The 19,457-nt window shown below is 44.9% G+C and overlaps 1 protein-coding gene across 4 annotated transcripts in view; it reads left to right on the forward strand.

Moving 5' to 3' along the window:
- Cep41 (centrosomal protein 41) overlaps window positions 1–10,388 on the forward strand; it is a 39,426-nt gene extending 29,038 nt beyond the window's left edge. For 3 of the 4 annotated variants that reach the window (XM_006979417.4, XM_076566564.1, XM_076566565.1), the window contains exons 6-11: window positions 4,971–5,115; window positions 7,206–7,357; window positions 7,758–7,825; window positions 8,613–8,727; window positions 9,343–9,558; window positions 10,196–10,388. In XM_006979417.4, coding sequence (XP_006979479.1) covers window positions 4,971–5,115; window positions 7,206–7,357; window positions 7,758–7,825; window positions 8,613–8,727; window positions 9,343–9,558; window positions 10,196–10,344 — 845 coding nt within the window. In that variant the 3' untranslated portion in view covers window positions 10,345–10,388. The remainder of the gene's footprint in view (window positions 1–4,970; window positions 5,116–7,205; window positions 7,358–7,757; window positions 7,826–8,612; window positions 8,728–9,342; window positions 9,559–10,195) is intronic. The other variant, XM_076566563.1, reaches the window with a different exon arrangement.
- Window positions 10,389–19,457: the final 9,069 nt, after the last annotated feature.

The raw sequence follows: 19,457 nt of genomic DNA on the forward strand, positions 1-19,457 counted from the left end.
TGCGGTTATCGGTGTGTTCACAGGGACTCAGGTCATTGATACGCACGTCTGTTTGCAATTAGTTACTCTTGGAGAAATGCTATCCGGTGCCCTAATTATTCCCATTTCTTTAAAAAATAACATTTTCTGACACACAATTTCAGTGTTTTAGATGTTTGAATATACTGCTTCCTTTTTTCCCAGAAAACGTTTCTAATGTCTTCTGCATACACACAGGTTACAGAAGTCAGTGGGAAGAAAACAAGAGAGCTGAGAAAACATCTCTGCTCCCATGGGATCTGTAGCTGTGTGTGCACACACACAGCTGTGTATGTGCCGGGGAGAAGGATACAGTGCTAAAGTCACTGTGTGACAGGATTCCTGGATGGAAGGCCACAGTCTTTAAGTGTGGAATTTTATTGTTTACTATTCTCAAAGACGAGGAGCCCAAGCCTCAGGAGTTATGCCCCGGTGGCATGTCTAGTGAAGAGTGGACCTGGGACTTCACTCGAAATGTCTCCATTGTTATCACCAAGGCACTCTGCAGAGTTCCTTTAAGATATGTGAGATACTGTGGGAGGGAGTTCTCAGGAAGGAAGGATGTTTTCCAGTTAGCCTGGACCAGGCTTCCTGAAGGTGTCTGAACCAGGCCTCAAAGGGGGGTACGAGTTATGGGGGATGAGAAGCCTAAGCAAGGCCTGGACATGAAAGGACAGCGTGTATGCCGGGAATCTGGTAATCCAGGCTGGCTTTGGTCTTCAGGGACGGAGAGACACTGGGTGGGAGATAAGGCAGAAAGATAAGCAGGCTCCAGATTTCCTTGCTTAAATACCAACTGGAAAATAAACCCGTCTAGTTGTACACTCATGAAAGGAGTGCACAGACTTCGGGTCTTGATTTTATCCTGAAGCAGCCTGTAATCAATGCGTGCCTGTTTACTAAAGAAGAATGCGTTTGTTAAGGTTGATGTAGGTCAGGAATTTAACTTCTGATTTCAAGACAGGGTTCTCAGGAAGTCTGAACACACTGGTTTTGTGCGACTCAGCTGTCATTTTACTGGGCTGGTTTTTGTTAGGGAGGATAAAGAGAATCTGAAAACGACAGGAATTTATCTTTGACAGATGCCTCTTGCCCAGCAGAAAAATAAGGGTTCATTGTAACAGAGATAATTGAGTCTCCTCATATAAGCGCTCCCAATTTTAACTGGGTTATATAAGCACCTAGATTTGGCCTTTAATTCATTGTTGAGATTGCTGCACCAGAACATACGGGCACATGCAATTTTCTCTTCTGAGATAAATTTGCACAGCAAAATAGGCTCTTGTAAAGTAGGACGCCATAATGTGTGAGTAATATTAGTGTTTTTCTGGTGCTCTACATGGATAATAACTCCGTCAGAGTGCCTGGACAACAGGCTGTATCTGTGTATGTGTTGGTTACCTTTGAAGAATGCAAAACCCTCCTTTTACAAGGCTAATGCTTTTTCCTAACTTAAAAATAGGTTTCAAGATGGCAAAAATATATAAAGAAGAAAATGATAATAAATAGTAATGAGCGTTGATGTTTGGGTCCATTTTCCTGCATCTCCCGCCTTACAGTGCATGTTCTCTGTGTACAGCTTCGCTTTGTACAGCTTCAAATTAATATGTTTTTCATGAGTATTTTCCAATGTCATTAACCAGACTTTCAAAAACATGACTGTAAAAGTTGGGTTCTTTGAGACATACCTTAATTTAATGATTCTACTGTTGGGCATAGCAGTTTTTTCCTGATTTGTCACTTTGATGAAATAATGCCACACTGTGTTCTGTGTAAACAGGCATGTGAGTCTCATTGTTCATTGAAAATGAATCGCTGCAGATGGTCAAAGGTGAAGCCACTCCCACACCATCCCCAGTGTGGTTGTGACCTGCATGCATTCCTGTCAGAAGTAAATGGGAACACCTTGCCACTAAAGCAAAATAATTAACACTTAGAAACTACTCGCTCATGCAGTGGATAAAAATTTATATCTAATCATTTTATTTTTTAATTCCTAAAGAAATTGAGCTATGTGTATATGTATGTGCATGTGCCCACATACATTCATTTACTGGGCCTCTCTCTTTTAAAATATTTTTATATGTTGTTTCCTATTTTATTTTTCTAAAACAATGCCCTTTTTTTTTTCTTATTGATTTGTGAACACTTTGGATAATTAGTATCTTTATACAACAAGAACCAATATAATACTGAAAATGATGAGGAAAATCTTTGATTATTTGTAACAATCTCCACTGAGTCCAGAATTAAGGATTAAAACTCAGTTCAGAAAGGACTGACATGTTTTACTGGGAGGCAGTCAATCAGGAATGTACCACAAGTGGTGCTTCTTCATTGGAGTCTTCGCTGAGACCCAGAATAAAACTTTGCATGAGATTAGGGCCTAGAAGTTGGTGTGGTGCTTGCAGGTGGGGTGGTTGTATTTCTAAGGGAATGTTTCGTTGCTGTAGTTATTGTAAATGAGATCTTTTCATGTTTTCTAATCAGTGTAGAAGAAAGATGTTCTATGTGCTTATTAGCATTATTAGCATCATAGCCTTAGGTTTGTCCATGTTCTCCTAGCATTTGCTTAAAGGTTTTGGCATATTAAATTAAATTTTAGTCTTTTTTTAATAGTTAAGCCTCTATTTCTTCTTTCATTATATTTGTTAGAACAGAAAATCCCCAAATGTTGTAGCCTTGCCCCCCTCTATGTTCTTAAAGATTATTGAAGACCTAGAGAGCTTGTTATATGTGAACTATGTTAATTCAAATTGAGTATATTAAAAAATTATTTTTGGTTTGTTTTTCAAGACAGGGTTTCTCTGTGACACCCCGGCTGTCCTGGAACTCACTCTGTAGACCAGGCTGACCTTGAACTCACAGAGATCCACCTGCCTCTGTCTCCTAAGTTCTGGGACTAAAGGCATGTGCCACCACTGCCCGGCCAAGTATATTAAATTTCAACCTAAGAATTTAAGCAATATTTATTGCCACATATAAAAATATCAATCCTAATCCCATCACAAACAAAAACTGTGTGTGTGTGTGTGTGTGTGTGTGTGTGTGTGTGTGTGTGTGTGTGTGTGTGTGTTAATAGGGATCAAACCCAGGACTGTATGCATACTAAACACATGCTCTTCCACTGAGTCTTATCCCCAACCCATAAAAGCATATCTTTAGAGTTTTAAAAAAAAAATCATTCCATTTCCTACCCAGAGTTTTACCAAGTGGCTCTAAGTATTCTGTACATTTCTTTCATGTCTGTTTTAATAGACAGCTGCTGATTTTGATATCTGCCTTTTGTCTTCAGTCAGTGCAGAGTGCTGTTTGGATTGAAGTCTGGGAGGCAGATCTGGCTCACGTGGACCTGTAGTTAGTTGGGAGAGGCAGGGGATTTCACTAGCCATTTTAGTCAACTATAGACTTTTCTTTGCTACTGCAGAAAACCCGCCGACTGGTTCATTGTCCCTCCTGCTTCCCTCTCTTCCTCCCTTTGCTCCCCCCGACCTCCCTTCCCCCTTCCTAGCCTAGCTTCAGCCCCCTAGTTCTACTGGATCACAAGCCTGGGCAGCCTGCTCAGCCGATGGTTCCATCTGCCTTCTGACCCACATGGATGGACTTTTACACTCCGCAGTATCAGAGTCCTGTGGTCTGCCCCATGCTTTCAGTGGATCTTCTGCCTGTGTGTGACATCATATCATACACTGCTTATTTGTCACATGTCACTTTACTGAGCTATGGAGATCAGAAATGTGTCCAGTGTGGGGAGGCTCTTCATACTTCACCTCTGGGTGCCAAACACAGATTCCAGAATTCTGAGTTTTGTTAGAAATTTAGCCACTGACAAGAAATACCTTCAACTGATTTATTTTAAAAGAATGCTCACTCAATTCATCTTTGAGACGATGTCTCCAATCTCCAAATACACAAGTCTAAGGACCCAGATTTTCTTACCAAGAAAGACCCCTGCAGCAAAAATGGCTGGCTCAGCTACATTTTAGCATTCTAACCCTTGTCCTTGACATTGCCACAGTATATATATATCCCTTTCATCACACAGAATATTCCAAAGGCAAATACCTACATCACAGAGACAGTTCTCTCGTTTTTTCTGACCTAGAGCCTTACTTACTCTGTAGCTCTGGCTGGCCTGGGACTCACTGTCTCAAACCTATCAATCCTCTTGCCTCAGCCTCCCAAGTGCTAAGATTACAGCTGGGAGCCACCACACCGGTTCAAGGTCAGGTTTAATGAAAAGTATTAATCATTGTTTATGAGGGACACTCTTTAGTATGACTGCCAAATGTATTTACTGCGAGAGCATGTGCAACAGGGGGAAATATGACTGCTAATAAATGTGGTGCTTACCGTAGTGCTGGGGTTTTCACACAGTCGTCTTTGTACCATGAGAGCAAATAAATACAGCTTTAAAAAAAAATGACAGCAGTTTTGAATTTAGCTCGGTTGGTAGAGTACTTGCCTACCAAGTTCAGGGCATTGGGCTCCGTCCTCAGCTGGGGTGGGGACGGGGACAGATAACACCTTAAGAAATAGTTCTCACTTAGTAGACAGCGTGACTGGGTCTTGAGCGCTTCTGGGGTTCACCTCACTGCATTTTGAGAGCTCTCTGTGTTACAACTTTTAGGATAACTTAGCAATAGTGATAGGGTTGGTTTTTAGCTCTGTATCAGTGGAGATGCCTAATAAGTGAATTCCAGCCCTGAGACTCCATTTGGGCACTTCTTTTTAAAATTTAAAAAAATCTACATTTATTTGTGGGTGTAGGTGTGAGTGGGCGTGCACACATATGCAACAGTGCACATGTGGAGGTCAGAGGCTGACTCCTGGGAGGGAACTGGCTCTCTGCTCTCACTGTGTCCTTCCCAGGGATCAGACTCATAGCATCGGCTTGATGGCAAGTGCCTTCACCCGCTGAGCCCTAAGTGTTCCTTCATTGCAAATTTTAGACAATGACTCCGCAACTCCAGAGGCTGATGCTGAAGTTGCTGCCGAGACCAATGGGAGAGGGAGCCCTGGGGAGCAGCCACCCAGTCCTGTCCAGTTCATCAACAGCCCAGAAACAGGCGACTCGAGTCGCTCCACTCTCCAGAGGTACTGGTGTCGGAGTCGAGCATTTCCTGTGTGTGCTGACCCATTTCAGTGACCGACATCCCGCATTTGAATCCCTGGCCCTTTCCAGTCTTTCTCTTTATTTCAGTGTTGTATGAGTCCTTCTCACCTCTTCCCGAGTTAATGTGAGTGGATTAATAGGCGCATGTTAATTTTACGTCTTGGTTCTGTTCTTCTCAGCCCTTCTACAGGTAGGCTAATTAGGGTCTTGCTTTTCCAGGTACTGTGTTTCTGTTCTGAGTATGAATTTTGTCCTGTCTACTGAAGCTCATGTTGTCCCATCTAGAGTAAGAAAGACACAGGTGCCACAGAATGCCCTGGCATGGGACAGGCACAGAAGAGACTCACAGCAGCCACTGGCATTTATTCCCAAACCGCACATGGCTCATCCTTTTTCTTTACGATGACTTTATTCCTTGCACTACTTCTCACAGAGATCAGCTGTTGGTTGTGAGACTGGTGCTGGTTTTCAGCACGTATCCATCCCATCTCCTCACAAAACGATTCTGCTAGAGAAATCTCTAGCAAAAAAAGGACCATCATTGGTGCCACTGGATTGTTATTTTCACAGCTGCTTTTGTGAAGGGGCTATAGAAAAATGGAAGTAAGAGGATTTAGGAGGGGCTGGGGAGAGGCTCAGTTAAGAGCACTTGCTGCTCTTGCAGAGGACCTGGGTTCAGTTCCCAACACCCACATTGCAGCTCAAAATCATCTTCTGACCTCTGAGGGCTCCTGCAAACATGAGGTGCACACACACTTACACCCAGGGATACGCACACAGGCACACAGGCACACACGCAAACACATACATACACCCAAGTGCATGTGCACACATACACACAGAAAGAAAGAGATTAAAAAAGAAGAGATATAGACCACCAGTGCTTCCTCGGAGGGTGCAGGTTCCTATCAGATAAGTTTTCTTCTCCTTTGCTTCATTGAAATACACACTGTGTAGCATGGAGTCATAGTGTTTATTGGATTTAAATGCAGATAGTGAAGTCCTGTAGTGGGAGAGGAACAAGGCAACACACCGATCTCTGGTTCAGCAGCACCTTAACATGTCCTAGAGTTGTCGATAGCCTCTCCCCACTTCCTTACAGACACTTCGCCACTTGCCATTTTGCTCATGGGACCTGGTCCTCTTAGTCCTCTGATGTTCTACACTTTCTTTATGACATTAAGATGGCAGCTCATGGTTCATGATCTCAGAAACAGAACTGTCAGTGATGAGCTCCTGTATTTTAATCCCAGCTCTTCCCTTGTCTCATTATATGAATGAGACATAACTCTAAAAGCCTCTTCAGGCCCATCATCTTCCTGTATAAATTGGAAGTAAGTGCAGATAACTATTGAAAATAAGGCTCAGTGTCCATGTCGGGTAGGCCATTGTGTAAGTACAGTCACGCACCACATAATGACAGGACATTCCGAGAAATGTGTCATTAGATGATTTTCTTCCGTGATGGAGTATAGAGCGTGTCCTTAACAAACTAAAATGGCTCCTCTATCACTCTGCAGTGCCATCTTAAGGGAGTGCCATTACATTCTGTTCACATGTGACTGGAATGTCTTCACATGGTCCGAGACTGGATGTGAAGTATATAAAACATTATTGGTACTTTATACTGTGTTTACTATGCATACAAATCCTTTGCATTTTTCTTGTCCTGCAAACCTTAGTCTCTGCTCGTTTATTCTGTTTTCTTGCTCCTTCCATCCTCTTGGATCAACTACCCCCTCTCTCCTTCTCTGAATGTTGCCTTTGTTGCTGAAGGCAGCATGTGCTCTATACTTTCTACCCCTCAGCCTTCTAGCGACTTAACATGCATTCTCTGAGGATAATGATGAAGACACACCAACTCCTTCTTGGGCTCCAGTATGGTAGAATAGCATCCACACAGCCCTGCCTTCTGGAAAGAAATGAAGCACTCTGCCCATTTAATTTTTCTTGGGGGTACCCTTGAAAAGACAAGAAACCCTCATCTCACCATTCTGCAGAGACACATTTGACCTTTCAACCTCGCACCCCTGACTGGTTTCTGATGACCTGTTTGTTTTTCTGCTTGCAGCGTCATCAGTGGCGTTGGGGAACTGGATGTAGACAGAGGGCTAGTGAAAAAGGAAGAGCCCAGTGGTAAAGACAAGCCTTATCCGGACTGCCCCTTCCTGCTGCTAGATGTGCGGGACAAAGACTCTTATCAGCAGTGCCACATTGTCGGGGGTAAGAGAGGAGGAGGAGGAGGAGAGCCCCTCAGTCCCAGGAGCGGAACCTAGCCTTCTCCAGGGAAGCGTAAAACTAGCCCAGGTCAACAGTCAGGGAAACTGTCTGTGCTGGCTCCATCCCGGAAGCCCTGGGAGTGAGCACCCCCACCTCCTCGAGAGAGGCTGAGGTGTTCTCGGGGCGCCCGGGCCCAGTGCACAGTGCGCTGAGCAGGGAAGCCGTTGGCTCCTTTGTTCATGGTCCCTCTCTCCTTTCATGTGTGATGAAGAACTTAGGTGTGTTTCGTTTATGGCTCACTGACTTTGAAAGTATAGTTACCTCGTAGACTGTGAGCCAGCTGGGAAGTGGGGCCAGACTGTAAGAGAGCTCAGGGCTTCCTAATCTTGTTCTTCTCTTGTAGCTTACAGTTACCCAATCGCAACTCTGTCCAGGACAATGAACCCCTATTCAAACGATATTCTTGAGTATGTATCCTTTGTTGTATTTTAAGGAGTTGGATAGTATCAGGATCTTAAGACTCCAACTTATCCTGAACCATGTGTGGAAACGGCAGAGGACCTTTGACACTAACCAGGTTAGCGGATTTTCGAGTTTCAGTTCCTAGCAGCTGCTGAGTGACCTAACTGTTGAGACAACAGATCCTCTTCAATCCTGCTTCACTGTGCCAGAAAATACTAGGTTAAGGGGATACAGTTGGTCGAGGCTGGCTCTGAGACTGTGGTTCCTCTAGAAAGCTTGCCCGAATGGAACTTAAGTAATAAAGACTTTTCTATTTTCATTTTTTATTTTTTATTCATAATAACCATACAAGTAGAAAAATATTGAAAATATTAAAAAGGAAACTGAAGCTCCTGTCACAGTGCTGGTCTCTCTGGCTCTGACTGTCCCCTCCTGTATGTATGTGTGTCATTTGTTGCTGTAAACCTGAAGAGCGGCTGCAGCTGTCACTCACAGCTGGGATTTCCTGTGCTAAGGTAAGCTGCTGGTGAGCTCCATTTTGGACAGTCTGTAACATCTCCTGGTCAGGCTTCCTTCCTAAGCTGCCCCTTCGCTGTGGACCTTCAGTGTTCTGTTGGATGATGGTAAGGAAGCCATCAGTGGATGCACTGGACAGAGAAAGTGAAGATGGAGCCTGTGCTCTCTCCTTCCCAGTGCTGTGAAGGAGAAAGAACTAGAAGGTGGGATGTGTGCAACTTGTACTGTCAGGACCTAGGTCGTGCTCGTTCCAAACACCGAACCTTAACTCACCTCCCAGAAAAATGCTCACGGCAAGATCATTATTCTCTACGACGACGACGAGAGGCTGGCGAGCCAGGCGGCCACCACCATGTGTGAACGCGGGTTCGAAAACCTCTTCATGCTTTCTGGGGGTGAGCAGAGTTGCAGTCTGCCTTACACATCCAGTCTGCACTCAGCAGCCTTCAGACCCACACTGTCACCTCTCAGTGCTCAGTGCTAGGACCTTAGCGTTGGGCAGAGAGAAAGCCGTACTGTCTGGAAGGAGCCGGGAGTCCTGTGAGATGTCTGCATGTCTGTCTGCACGTCTTTGTGGGGTTTGTTTTGGGGGGAAATGGGGAGTTTCATATTTTTTTTGCACTGTAGATTTTCTTGATTCGAAGCCTTGATGTTTTTTGGGACAGGACCTTGCTATATAGCCCAGGCTGGCCTCAAACTCTTAATCTTCCTGCATCAGCACCCTACTGCTAGGATTACAGCATGGCCACCAGGTCTAGCTCGCACATGGTTTGAATTCCTAAGATAACAGCATTGCTGCAGGGTTCTGTAAGAATGCTAAAAACTTGAGCAAAAGATTTCCTATGGAATTTTTGGCTGGCATTTCCAGTTTACATGTTGACACAGCAGTGAAGGATGATTTCAGATCTTCAGCTTGGTGATGAAGGGTTAGAAGACACACAGGCCTCTTCTAGCTTCGCTGGGGCCTCACTATGTTAATCCTGCTTTTTCTTATGCTCTCCTACATCTAGGTCTGAAAGTCTTAGCTCAGAAATTCCCAGAAGGACTGGTCACTGGTGCCCTGCCAGCCTCTTGCCAGCAGGTCCTCCCTCATGCTTCTGCCCGGAAACGATCCAGCCCCAAAATGCCACCCCTGCCAGCTGAGAACAAATGGAGATTTACCCCAGAAGACTTGAAAAAGATAGAATGCTATCTGGAAGCGGAGCAGGGCCTGGCAGGCAATCAGGGTAAGAGCTTCTGACCTTCGTTTCTGGTGGAGCTGGAGCTGATATCTTTGGCTATCCCTGATCATACAGAAAGTCCCTTTATTATCCATATTCTTGAAGTGCTTGAGGTCCTGTGCATGACGCAGGTGTTAGTGAGGCTCACCGGTGATGGCAGAGATTAGGCATCGAGGACAGCCGTGGAGTTCAGCACGGGTGTCTGAGGCAGGGAGTGGGCATCCAGATTCCTTCTTGGGAGATCCGCCCTTCCTTCTCTGCTTTTGGGTTTGCTTAAAGGCCTGCCTGGAGCCTCCTGCTCTGTCTTCCTGCCTTTGCCTGCTGCTTTCTCTTCCCCTCCTCAGTCGCCCCTCACCCTGTATACCCATCTTTACCAAGGAAGAAGTGTGAGATAGACCAGAGTTGTTGAGGAGAGTGAAGGGGAAGGAAACAGACTGTGTGAGCTTCACCCACCCCTCCCCCTCCCCCAACATCAAGCTGATCTCAGGGACGAGAACTAGACCCTCCCTGGCCCACAGCAGACTCTGTGGAGAGCTTCATTAGAAGTGGCCATAGGCTGAGCATCGTTAGTTTCCAAGTGTTCTTGGCCGATTGTCCCTGGAATCCTTGTTGCATCTCTGCCCCTCTTTCTTGCTCCCTTCAGGCCGAATGAACCAGAATAACTCCGGCGGAAGAGACTTGAAGGTGCCTGCTGGCCGCAGTGGCCAGAACCTGCCCACCGGGGGCCCTGCTGGCCACTCAAACCCCCGCACACCCAACAGCGGTCACCTGCAAGGCAAACCCTGGAAGTGAAGACCTGTGTCATGTAGTCAAATAAATGTCCCCTCCTTTTGGAACCCCAGCACTCCCACCTTGGTCATTTTCAGAACTGGTGTCGAGAAAGCCGCACTCCAGGCCAGACCAGGCCAGACCAGGCCAGACCAGGCCAGACCAGGCCGGACCAGGCCAGACCAGGCCCGCCCCTCCTGTTTGCAGCCCCCTCCCTTCACTCAGGAAGGATTCTGACAGATGACCACAAGAACCAGAGCTTGACAGGCTCTCCTGCCCTCTCTATTGTTTACAGGATAGCCATGTCTCTGGAAACTGAATAGGAAAAAAGAAAGATACTTTCTTTTAAATAAGGTCCAGCCTGTTTGGTCTGTAACCAGTGTTGTTTTGTAATAATTCCCTCACATCTGCTGGTGTGTTCTTCCCAGCCAGCTTTTTTTCATTCACTGTTGATTTCATGAAAGATTCTCTAGGTGGGCCTGCATTGGCCTCTGTCCCGAGGGGTGCAGATGCGTCTTGGTTCCCGCAGCCCACGGGCCCAGTGGGGACCCCCCCTAGGCCAGGTGCCTGGCTGAGTCACCCAGCCTGTGTGCTGCAGGCTCTGCTGGGAGTTTGAGGCTGAGGAGTCTCTGAGCATGGTTCCATCTTACTGGTTTAGCAGAGAGGCGCTATGCAAAATAATCCCCTTGTCAAATGGTTCCCGAGACCAAAAAGGTGTGTGCTCAGCTGCCCTAACACCTAAAGGAGGGCCTAGTAGAGGAAGGTCCCAGCGTCTTCCAGCTGGGTGCTGAGAGCCCTGGAAGGCCACCACTGCTGGCCCCTCCATTGTGAGCCTTAGATCAATTAAAATCTCCCATTGCCTAATCTGAGCCCAGCTGTGTTAGCTGGCTAGCAATCACAGTCACTTGAGAGCATCAGCGTCGTCGTCGTCGCTCAGGCAAGGGGAAGGCACAGGTGAGGAGGACTCCCGAGTCCTCTGTCAGGGCTGACAACCCTCGAGCCCTTGCCTAAAAATACAGTATTAGTCTAATTGAGTAATGAGTGCAATTTCCTGCTTGCTTTTCATTCTCACGACTGAGCTGTGATTAGGAGGCTGTGATTATAGATTCTGGTTTTGGCCGGAATTTTGAATTGGCATTAATTGAATTGCTAGATGACTGACATCCATTCTCTTTAATTGGGGGAACAAAAGACCTCAGGTAAGGATGAGGCGCATGAAGTCACGGGAAGGAAGAGCCCTGTTAATTTTTATGGTCTGTGATCGGAGCTGTGATAAGGGACTAAGGAATAAATTGTGCTCTTTGTCATGGCAACCAGCTTCTGAAAAGCCAACTGAAAATTGCCTATCCTTAGGTGGTTACTGCTGCTGGGTAAGATTCACCTTAACAGTACTATTTTCTCACCACTAAAAAAAAAAAAAGGAAAAAGAAAAAGGCCCTACAGTATTTCTAGCATGAGGGCTGTGTTTGTAAGAGAAATAAACGTAATAAATATCTCATGGAGACATATGGAAAAATAACTCAGTCAGCCCAGCTCTGTTTCAGAATGTGTTTATTCTTCTCTACTTGATTTCCAAAGTGCAACATTTTCCAATGCTTTAGAAATCAAACAAACCAGGGACATTGTTCAGATGTCAAGCCGTGCCCAATTTTCCACAAGATTCTCGAATCTTGTATAAAATTCAGCCAACGTACACATAGTTTTAATGAGAAGCCTGTCATGTTTCCCCATAAATTTATTGCCTGAGAACTTAGTTCAGCCTTTTGCTAATGCCAAAACGCACTGGCTTTTTATTTTCTTTACGGCATAGATAGAAAAATGCAAATTTTTCCACATTTGATTTTCCCCTAGCATGGACAAGATTTTCAGTCATCTTTGACACATATACATTCCTAAGGAAAGTATTTTCCTCGGGAGCAGAGTTCTGGCTTGCCACTTTAACATGGGCTAGTCAGGAGGTTAGACCTCCTCATCCAATTCTATTTTGAAAGAACCATTCCGCCAACGGATGGTAGTGTCAGAAACTATTGTATAGATGTGCAAAACCCGGCTAGCGGAAGCAGTTAAAATTGCTGTGTGTGTACTGGCGTGGGCCAGCAGGCTGAATGTGTTTCCGTGTGCCTCTCCACAGCACTTTGCCCTGCTGGCAGATTTCAAACTTCCAAGAGACCTGATCCGACTCCGCACTCAGTGTTACTCTCCGACGCTGTTGCTTCTTAACATTCCGCTTTACCAGTTCCTTCATTAGAGTATTTGACATGTATTATTTAAATGATCAGTGATACTTTGTGCAATTATGAATGTTGAAGATTAAAGAACGTAGTTACTAATTTGTCGTTTGCTATTAATGTGCTGAAACCTGCCAACTTCTCTCTTCCTCTCTGTCAGAATGATTTGGGGGAGCCCCAGGAGACTAGAGTGATTTGAAAGCGTACCTCTTTTTACTGTATTTCCCAGAAAGGCGTATGCTCTTTGCATCAATGAATCTGGAAATCATTCCAGTTTAGAGCAAGAGACCATAGCTTTCTAGTCAAGAGGCCTGTGTTTTTCCTGGAACTCGGGCAGGGACAGATTGCTACCTTGGACAACTGTTTCCTGGCTTTTGTGTCATTGTGCTGGTGGCTGATTTGTTCCCTTGTCTGGAGATTTGTGCACTCCACGCAGAAGATGTTCTGTGGTGTATGATGGCCTTAGCTCTACCCGGTATCTCCAAGGGGATATGTATTTAAGAAAGAGAGGCCGTTAAGGGGGTACTTATTTAAGAAGACAGACAGGAAGGAAGTCAGGAAACAAAGGACAGAAGATAGAAGAGAGGCAGGAAGTGGCCGGAGAGAGAGGAAGGAAAAAGCCAGTGTTCATTCAAAAACGGGAACATCCTGGGCTGTGACCTCAGGCTGGGTCTGTTGAAATCTGTGGGATGAGTAAATAGCCTAAAAGTAATTTTCTTTTCTCTCTCTCTCTCTCTCTCTCTCTCTCTCTCTCTCTCTCTCTCTCTCTCTCTCTCTCTCTCTCTCTCCTCTCCCCTCTCCCCTCTCCCCTCTCCCCTCTCCCCTCTCCCCTCTCCCCTCTCCCCTTTCTTTTTCTCTCTCCCCAGTGGAAAGTCAGAACCAGCAGTCAAGTTGGACTTGATGTAAACAGGAATTAGAATAAATAATGTCCGTTAGTTGCTCAGGGAGTTTTTCCTGTGGTGCTATTTAAATTATACAGAACTTAAGACATTAAGCTACTCACAGGCAAACAGAACAAAACAACCCTCCTCTTCTCTAATCCCTTGTGGGGTATAAGTTGTCAGAATCCTGGGCTGGAAGAAATATGTCAGTGATTTTTCTTGTTTTTTTCCTTCCTGCCTGGTTGTTCACTGGTTACAGAATCTGGCTTTTATGTCGTCTGACATGTTGAGGGGGATAACTAATTTCAGCCCACCTGGATGTAAATCCATGACTACCTCTTCTTGCTCAGCCCTGAAGATAACCAACCATTAAGAACATTTAACAGACTGTTGAATGTCTTTAATGTGCATTTATGTTCTTCACAATTAATTCTTCCAAAGATCTAAGACCCATAACTTCTTTCTCCAAAAAACTAGAACCATGTGGATTATAATTCATCAATTAAATTATGTGAACATGTTGAGTTCACATAATTCAATTATTTTTTATTAACAAGGATATTTTTCATGTGAAAAACAATGAACAAGGCCCAGTGATCAGAATGCACTTGGGTGGTTAAACTCTCCTAGACTTTTAGTAGTTATTGAAATCAGGGGCTGGGGACGGCTGCATGGGTAAAGTGCTCACCATGTAGACATGAAAACCTGAGGAGTTCCCATCCCCAGCACCTGCATAAAAGGCCGGGCATGGTGGTACATACCTGTGATTCCAGTGTTGGAGAGGCAGAGACAAGGACCCCTGGGACCTGCCTGTTCACCAAGTCACTGAGCTCCAGGCTTGGTGAGAGAATGTATCTCATAAAATAAGGTAGAGAACACCTGAGGAAGACCTCTGGCCTTCATCACACACATGAACATGTTTATATACATATACCACAAACAAAAAATCATTGAAATTATTATGGCATCCTTAAATGAGAACCTAAGTCAGATATAGCATTAAAAGATATACCAGTATAAGTTTATCCAGCCTGAATTCTGAAAGAACAGGATTCAACACACAATTTTATGTGAGTTCACAAACCTCTTCATTTGTCCCACTGAAGCCCCTTCCTTGAATGTAGAAGCCAAGTCCCTTCAGCTGTAAAGCAAAGTGTCCTGATTCCCGGCAAACCTCACAAACAGAGGTCATTTACTTAGGAGCCATTGACAGATAGATAGACACATTTTCACAAGAAAATCAACAATGGCTTCCCTTTGAAATTTAGATGAGGAGCTTCCAAAGGGTGGGGATCACCAACTCTGTGACCATGGCCCTTCAGCAAATAGTCGGGAATAAGTAAACTCTCAGGACTGTGGCTGGCTGGGGTGTGCTGGCCACACGTCAGCCTGCTGTTCTGGAGACTCAGCAAGCTCATTACCTTTTGTCTCTGGACAGCTTCCTCTTGTGTTTGCAGCCATGGCTTTTCTCCCTTCTCCAAAAGGTGCCCAGAGAGCTGCCCTTGAGTTATTTCACCTGTTTCTGTCTGTTTTCACGGTTCTGTTAGCAACCCATTCATCATTCCAGGTAGCCCTCACAGTCTCCATCTAAGGGTTATTTTCCCTTCTGTTTCAAAACTAGAAAATGCCAGATGATGCCAGCAGTTTATGTGTTAGGCAGCGCCATGGGTCTCTTTGGTATGTTTTGACACCTTCCGTGTTCCCAACAGTCCAGTGAGGTGGCACTCCCATTTTCAGAAGAGGAGGCTGGGGTTAGAGGGCTCACACTGTAATACTGACTAGCTGAGAAGCTGGGACTCAACCCAAGAATGGTGGCTCCCAAGCAAAACACTGTGGGCTCTTGGCTTTGGCTTCCTAGGGCAGACTCAGCCATGCTCAGTCTTCCTGGGTGATTCCTCGGTCTACCCATGGGAATGTAGCTTCTGCTTGGCTTTTGGGTGCCCTTCCCTCTTCATCAATGGCATTGTTTGGAAACTACCTCGTACCTACCTACCTAGGCAGAACTCAGTGGGGCTCATGCAATAGTTGTGAGCGTTTTCACATCTCCACTGTCTGTGTCAGGGGCCCTGTCTCCAGCAACAGCAGTTTGGGAGCTTTGTTTGTTTGTCCACAGACACATAATGAGCTTTCACTTACAGAATGAGAGTTACAACATGTTAACCGACTAGTGAGTGCCCTCTCAGATGGAACTGTTCACATAATAAAGCATGCTGATGTGATTGGCGTCTGAGCTCTTCTTCTTTGATAACATTTCTGGTTTAGGCTGACACAAATTTCAAGAACTGGTCAATGGCCCTAGACCTGTGTGTCATGGGGAAACTGAGGCACAGCTTCTTGCTGCAGTCCATGTCAGCAGAAGCCTTACTTCACCATGTTCTTCTCAAGCTGCAGTTGGCACTGTGGCTGTGCTCAAGAGGGACTTTTAATTTTCTCCTTTTTCTTTGGCAATAAACACTTGGCTGTCTCCATCTCTGGGGTTTTTAGATGATGCTCACAGTTTGAGTTGCCAAATGAATGCGGATCCTGAAAGCTTCAGGGAAGAATTCATTACCCTTTGACGGGTTCTCAGGTTTGATGGTGCTCAGTGCTTTTCCCAAAGCTCTTCTTGGCCCGGACTCTGCAAATGTTATGGCTGTTCATCTCAAGTGCCTCCAGGCAACATCTGGGGCTTAGTATGTTCACAGAATGATGTTTCCCTGGTCCTTCAAGCAGGAGCCCCTGAGCACCTTCCAATCCACCTAGTCCCTATTCCCCTTGCAGAACAGTTGCCAGATGATGAATAGCTCTGCACTGGTGAGGGAATGGGTGAAGTCATATCTGGACTGTATTCAATAACCCTTCAGCTTCAGGCCAAAGCCAGAGAGCTAAACACCCATATCCGAGTGTTAATTCAAGAGACTACCTGAAGACTTCTCGTGGAGAAGTGATGGCCCCTGGGCTTCACTGAGAACCACCTGGAATGGCCTAAGAAAGACTTGAAATGAGTTCATTTGAAATAGAGCCCTACGAGGGGCCCTGGAGACTCCACATTAGCATAATACAATCCAGAGATTGCAATGGGAACCGAATGTGAGCAGAAAAAGCTCTTGGGAGTCTCCATCAGAGCCACAGCAGAGGACTTAAAGTGTGTCCCAACTGGGAACCTGTGTAGTCCCAGCCTTGTTAGTAACACAGCTATCCGGAATAGCAATCTTTCTAAATATACACCAGGGAAAGGTAGTGAAAGGAGATACTGGCACAGAGGGTCGGAGTTTAGACAAATTATCTAAAAAAGAACTGAGCAAAGGCTAAGGTAGCCATTCCTACGGCTGCTGTTGGTAAGCTGGTGTTAAGTAACTTTACACATAGCCCTCCCTATCCCGAAGCCGACTCGAAAAGCCATTGAAGAAACTGGAAGTATAAAGAGAAACCCACCACCACCTCTACCCAAGGCACCACGATTGCCGCCGGGGATGTATCCTCAAGGGTGTGTGTATGTGTGACAAAGTGATACTTATAACATACTGTTTGGTGGCTAACTTTTTACAGAAACAATTATTGGTATATAAATCATATGCCCTGCAACTCAGCTATTTAAAGAATGCAACGATTTTAGTAAACTTCGGGAATTGTTCAACCATCCACACCATCCAGTTTTAAACATTTCCATCTTGTAACTGACTTCTTTCACTCCCTGGGCTGTGAACAGCTTTTCCAGGTGAACACAGGTCTTGTGTCTCCCGCCGTGTGGCTGGGCCTCACAGTGCCGATACTGATCCTGATGAAGGCTCCTGGTGACGCACTTGGCTCCTTTCCTGTTCCAATCTTGCAGTTTAGTCCAAATATTTTCATAAATTCCTTCAAATGGATTTGCCGAGTCAAAGAGGTACTATATTTAATTTTAAATAAGTCAAATTGCCAAATGTACAGACAGTTCTCCTCCTCCCGGTGGTACAAGGCTATATTTATTTCTTCATACCCTTGATAACACTGTGTGGCCAGTCTTTTGTTGTTCAGCAATCTGATGAAAGAAACATGTTTTCCTTTAATATAGAAGAATTTACTGAGGATCAGTATCTTTCATGTTTTATTGGCTTTTTTATCTCTTCTTTTAGGAGATAGCTGCTTTTCTTTTGAAATGTTGGTTCTTTTCCTTCAATCTTTTTTATTTACCTTTATGCCCCCAAAGTTATTAATACTTACTTTCATTTAAGTTGTAGTATTTTCTAAAATTGTTATCTTTTAACTTTATAAATTTATATACTTTGTACCTGTGGATTTGTAACTCTACCAGTAGCATAAAGCTTTTCTCTCAGCTGAAATATCTGTGTTAATAAATTCTGTATCTGGCCAGGTGATGGTGGCACACGCCTTTAATCCCAGCACTCAGGAGGCAGAGGCAGGTGGGTCTCTGTGAGTTTGAAGTCAGCCTAGTCTACAAAGCAAGTTCCAGGACAGCCAGGGCTACACAGAGAAACCCTGTCTCAGAAAAACAAAAACAAAAAAGTTCCATATCTCTAATATGCATTGATTATCAAAATTACTGTTAATATAAATATCACTAAGTGTCATGCACTTGACCGAACAGTGCAGCCTCTGCCCACCCCCCCCACCCCACCCCACCCCCCGGGGAATTCACAGTGCTCCAGCCCCCCCACCCCCCACCCCCACCCCCACCCCACCCAGGGAATTCACAGTGCTCCAGCCCTTACTTTGTTTTGGAGACAGGTCTCATATCTCCCAAGCTAGCCAAAGATGACCTAGAACTGCAGATCCCCCCTGCCTCTCCCTCCCAAGCATTAGGATTATAGGTGTGCATCACCACACACAGTTCTTTGAGGTGTTGAGGATCAAGCCCAGGGCTTCATGCCTGCTAAGTAAGCACTCTACTGGCTGAGGTACATCCCCAGTCCCACTTTCCAACTTAAAACTCTTGCTTGCTTAGAACCTTACTTTTTGAACAATTCTGAGAATTCATAATAATTTGGAAATGGATATTTTAACAAGCCTAAATGACACACGGGCCAGGCATGGTGGTGCATGCTTTGAATACTAGCATTCATGAGGCAGAGGCAGGAGGATCCCTGTGAGTTTGAGGTCGGGCTTGTCTACAAAGGGAGTTCCAGACCAGCCAGGGCAACACAGAGAGTCAGTGTCTGTCTGTCTGTCCCTTCTCCTCTTCCTCCTCCTCCTTCTCTTCCCAACCCCTCTCAGTAAAAGTAGAGTTCTTTCAACAATTACTAGGCACCTGTATTCCAAGCACTGTTGATATTGGAAATGGAATGCCAAGGTGGCCCTTGCTAGCAGGGAGAGCACAGTTTATTTTAAATTGAGTTCTACCATCTGTTATTTATAAAATAATGTTATCATACTAACCTAATATTTTTTTTCTTACCAGTGTGTATTAAACTGGTAACTAACTTCTTGCTTGGTCAAACTAAGCAGCTTTGTCTCTTGTCACGTGGCTTGAGGGGGAAAACTTTCCAAAAGATAAGGGAGTCTAACCAGATCTTCAGTCTAAACTACCTTTTTTTTTTTTTTTTTTTTTTTTTTTGCTGTTGTTTGAGACAGGGTCTTTCTGAGTAGCCTGAGGCTGGGTCCAAACTCAAATCCTCCTGCCTCTGCCCCCTTCATGCTGGAATTGCAGGGCTGTATACCACATGCCTGGCTGGAAAGACCTTTTCACCTTGTCTCCTAATCTTAGTATGCAGACATTTATGTGTAATCAGCCTCATTCTAATTTTTAGAATATTTGGTAGGAAAAACAGTATTAAAAATAGAACTCTAAGATGAAAGGCTTTTTGACCTTCAAGCCATTTTCTATGGAAAAGACAAGACTTAACTCTGGTGCTGGAAGCATCTTGAAATTTACATGGCAGAAAAAGGGACAGGCCGCCAATCTCACCCGAGCCTGTCTACCTGCATCTTTCTGCGTCAATGTCCCCCAACTCCACATTCACATCCAAGAGATACAGAGGAGACCAAGGTCAATTCTTGCTTTAAAGAAGGTGGTAATTTCCTGTATTGTGATGCCAGTTGGTAAATGTGC

This window comes from Peromyscus maniculatus, chromosome 3 (assembly GCF_049852395.1).
Source record: "Peromyscus maniculatus bairdii isolate BWxNUB_F1_BW_parent chromosome 3, HU_Pman_BW_mat_3.1, whole genome shotgun sequence".
In the NCBI taxonomy this organism is placed as follows: domain Eukaryota; kingdom Metazoa; phylum Chordata; class Mammalia; order Rodentia; family Cricetidae; genus Peromyscus; species Peromyscus maniculatus.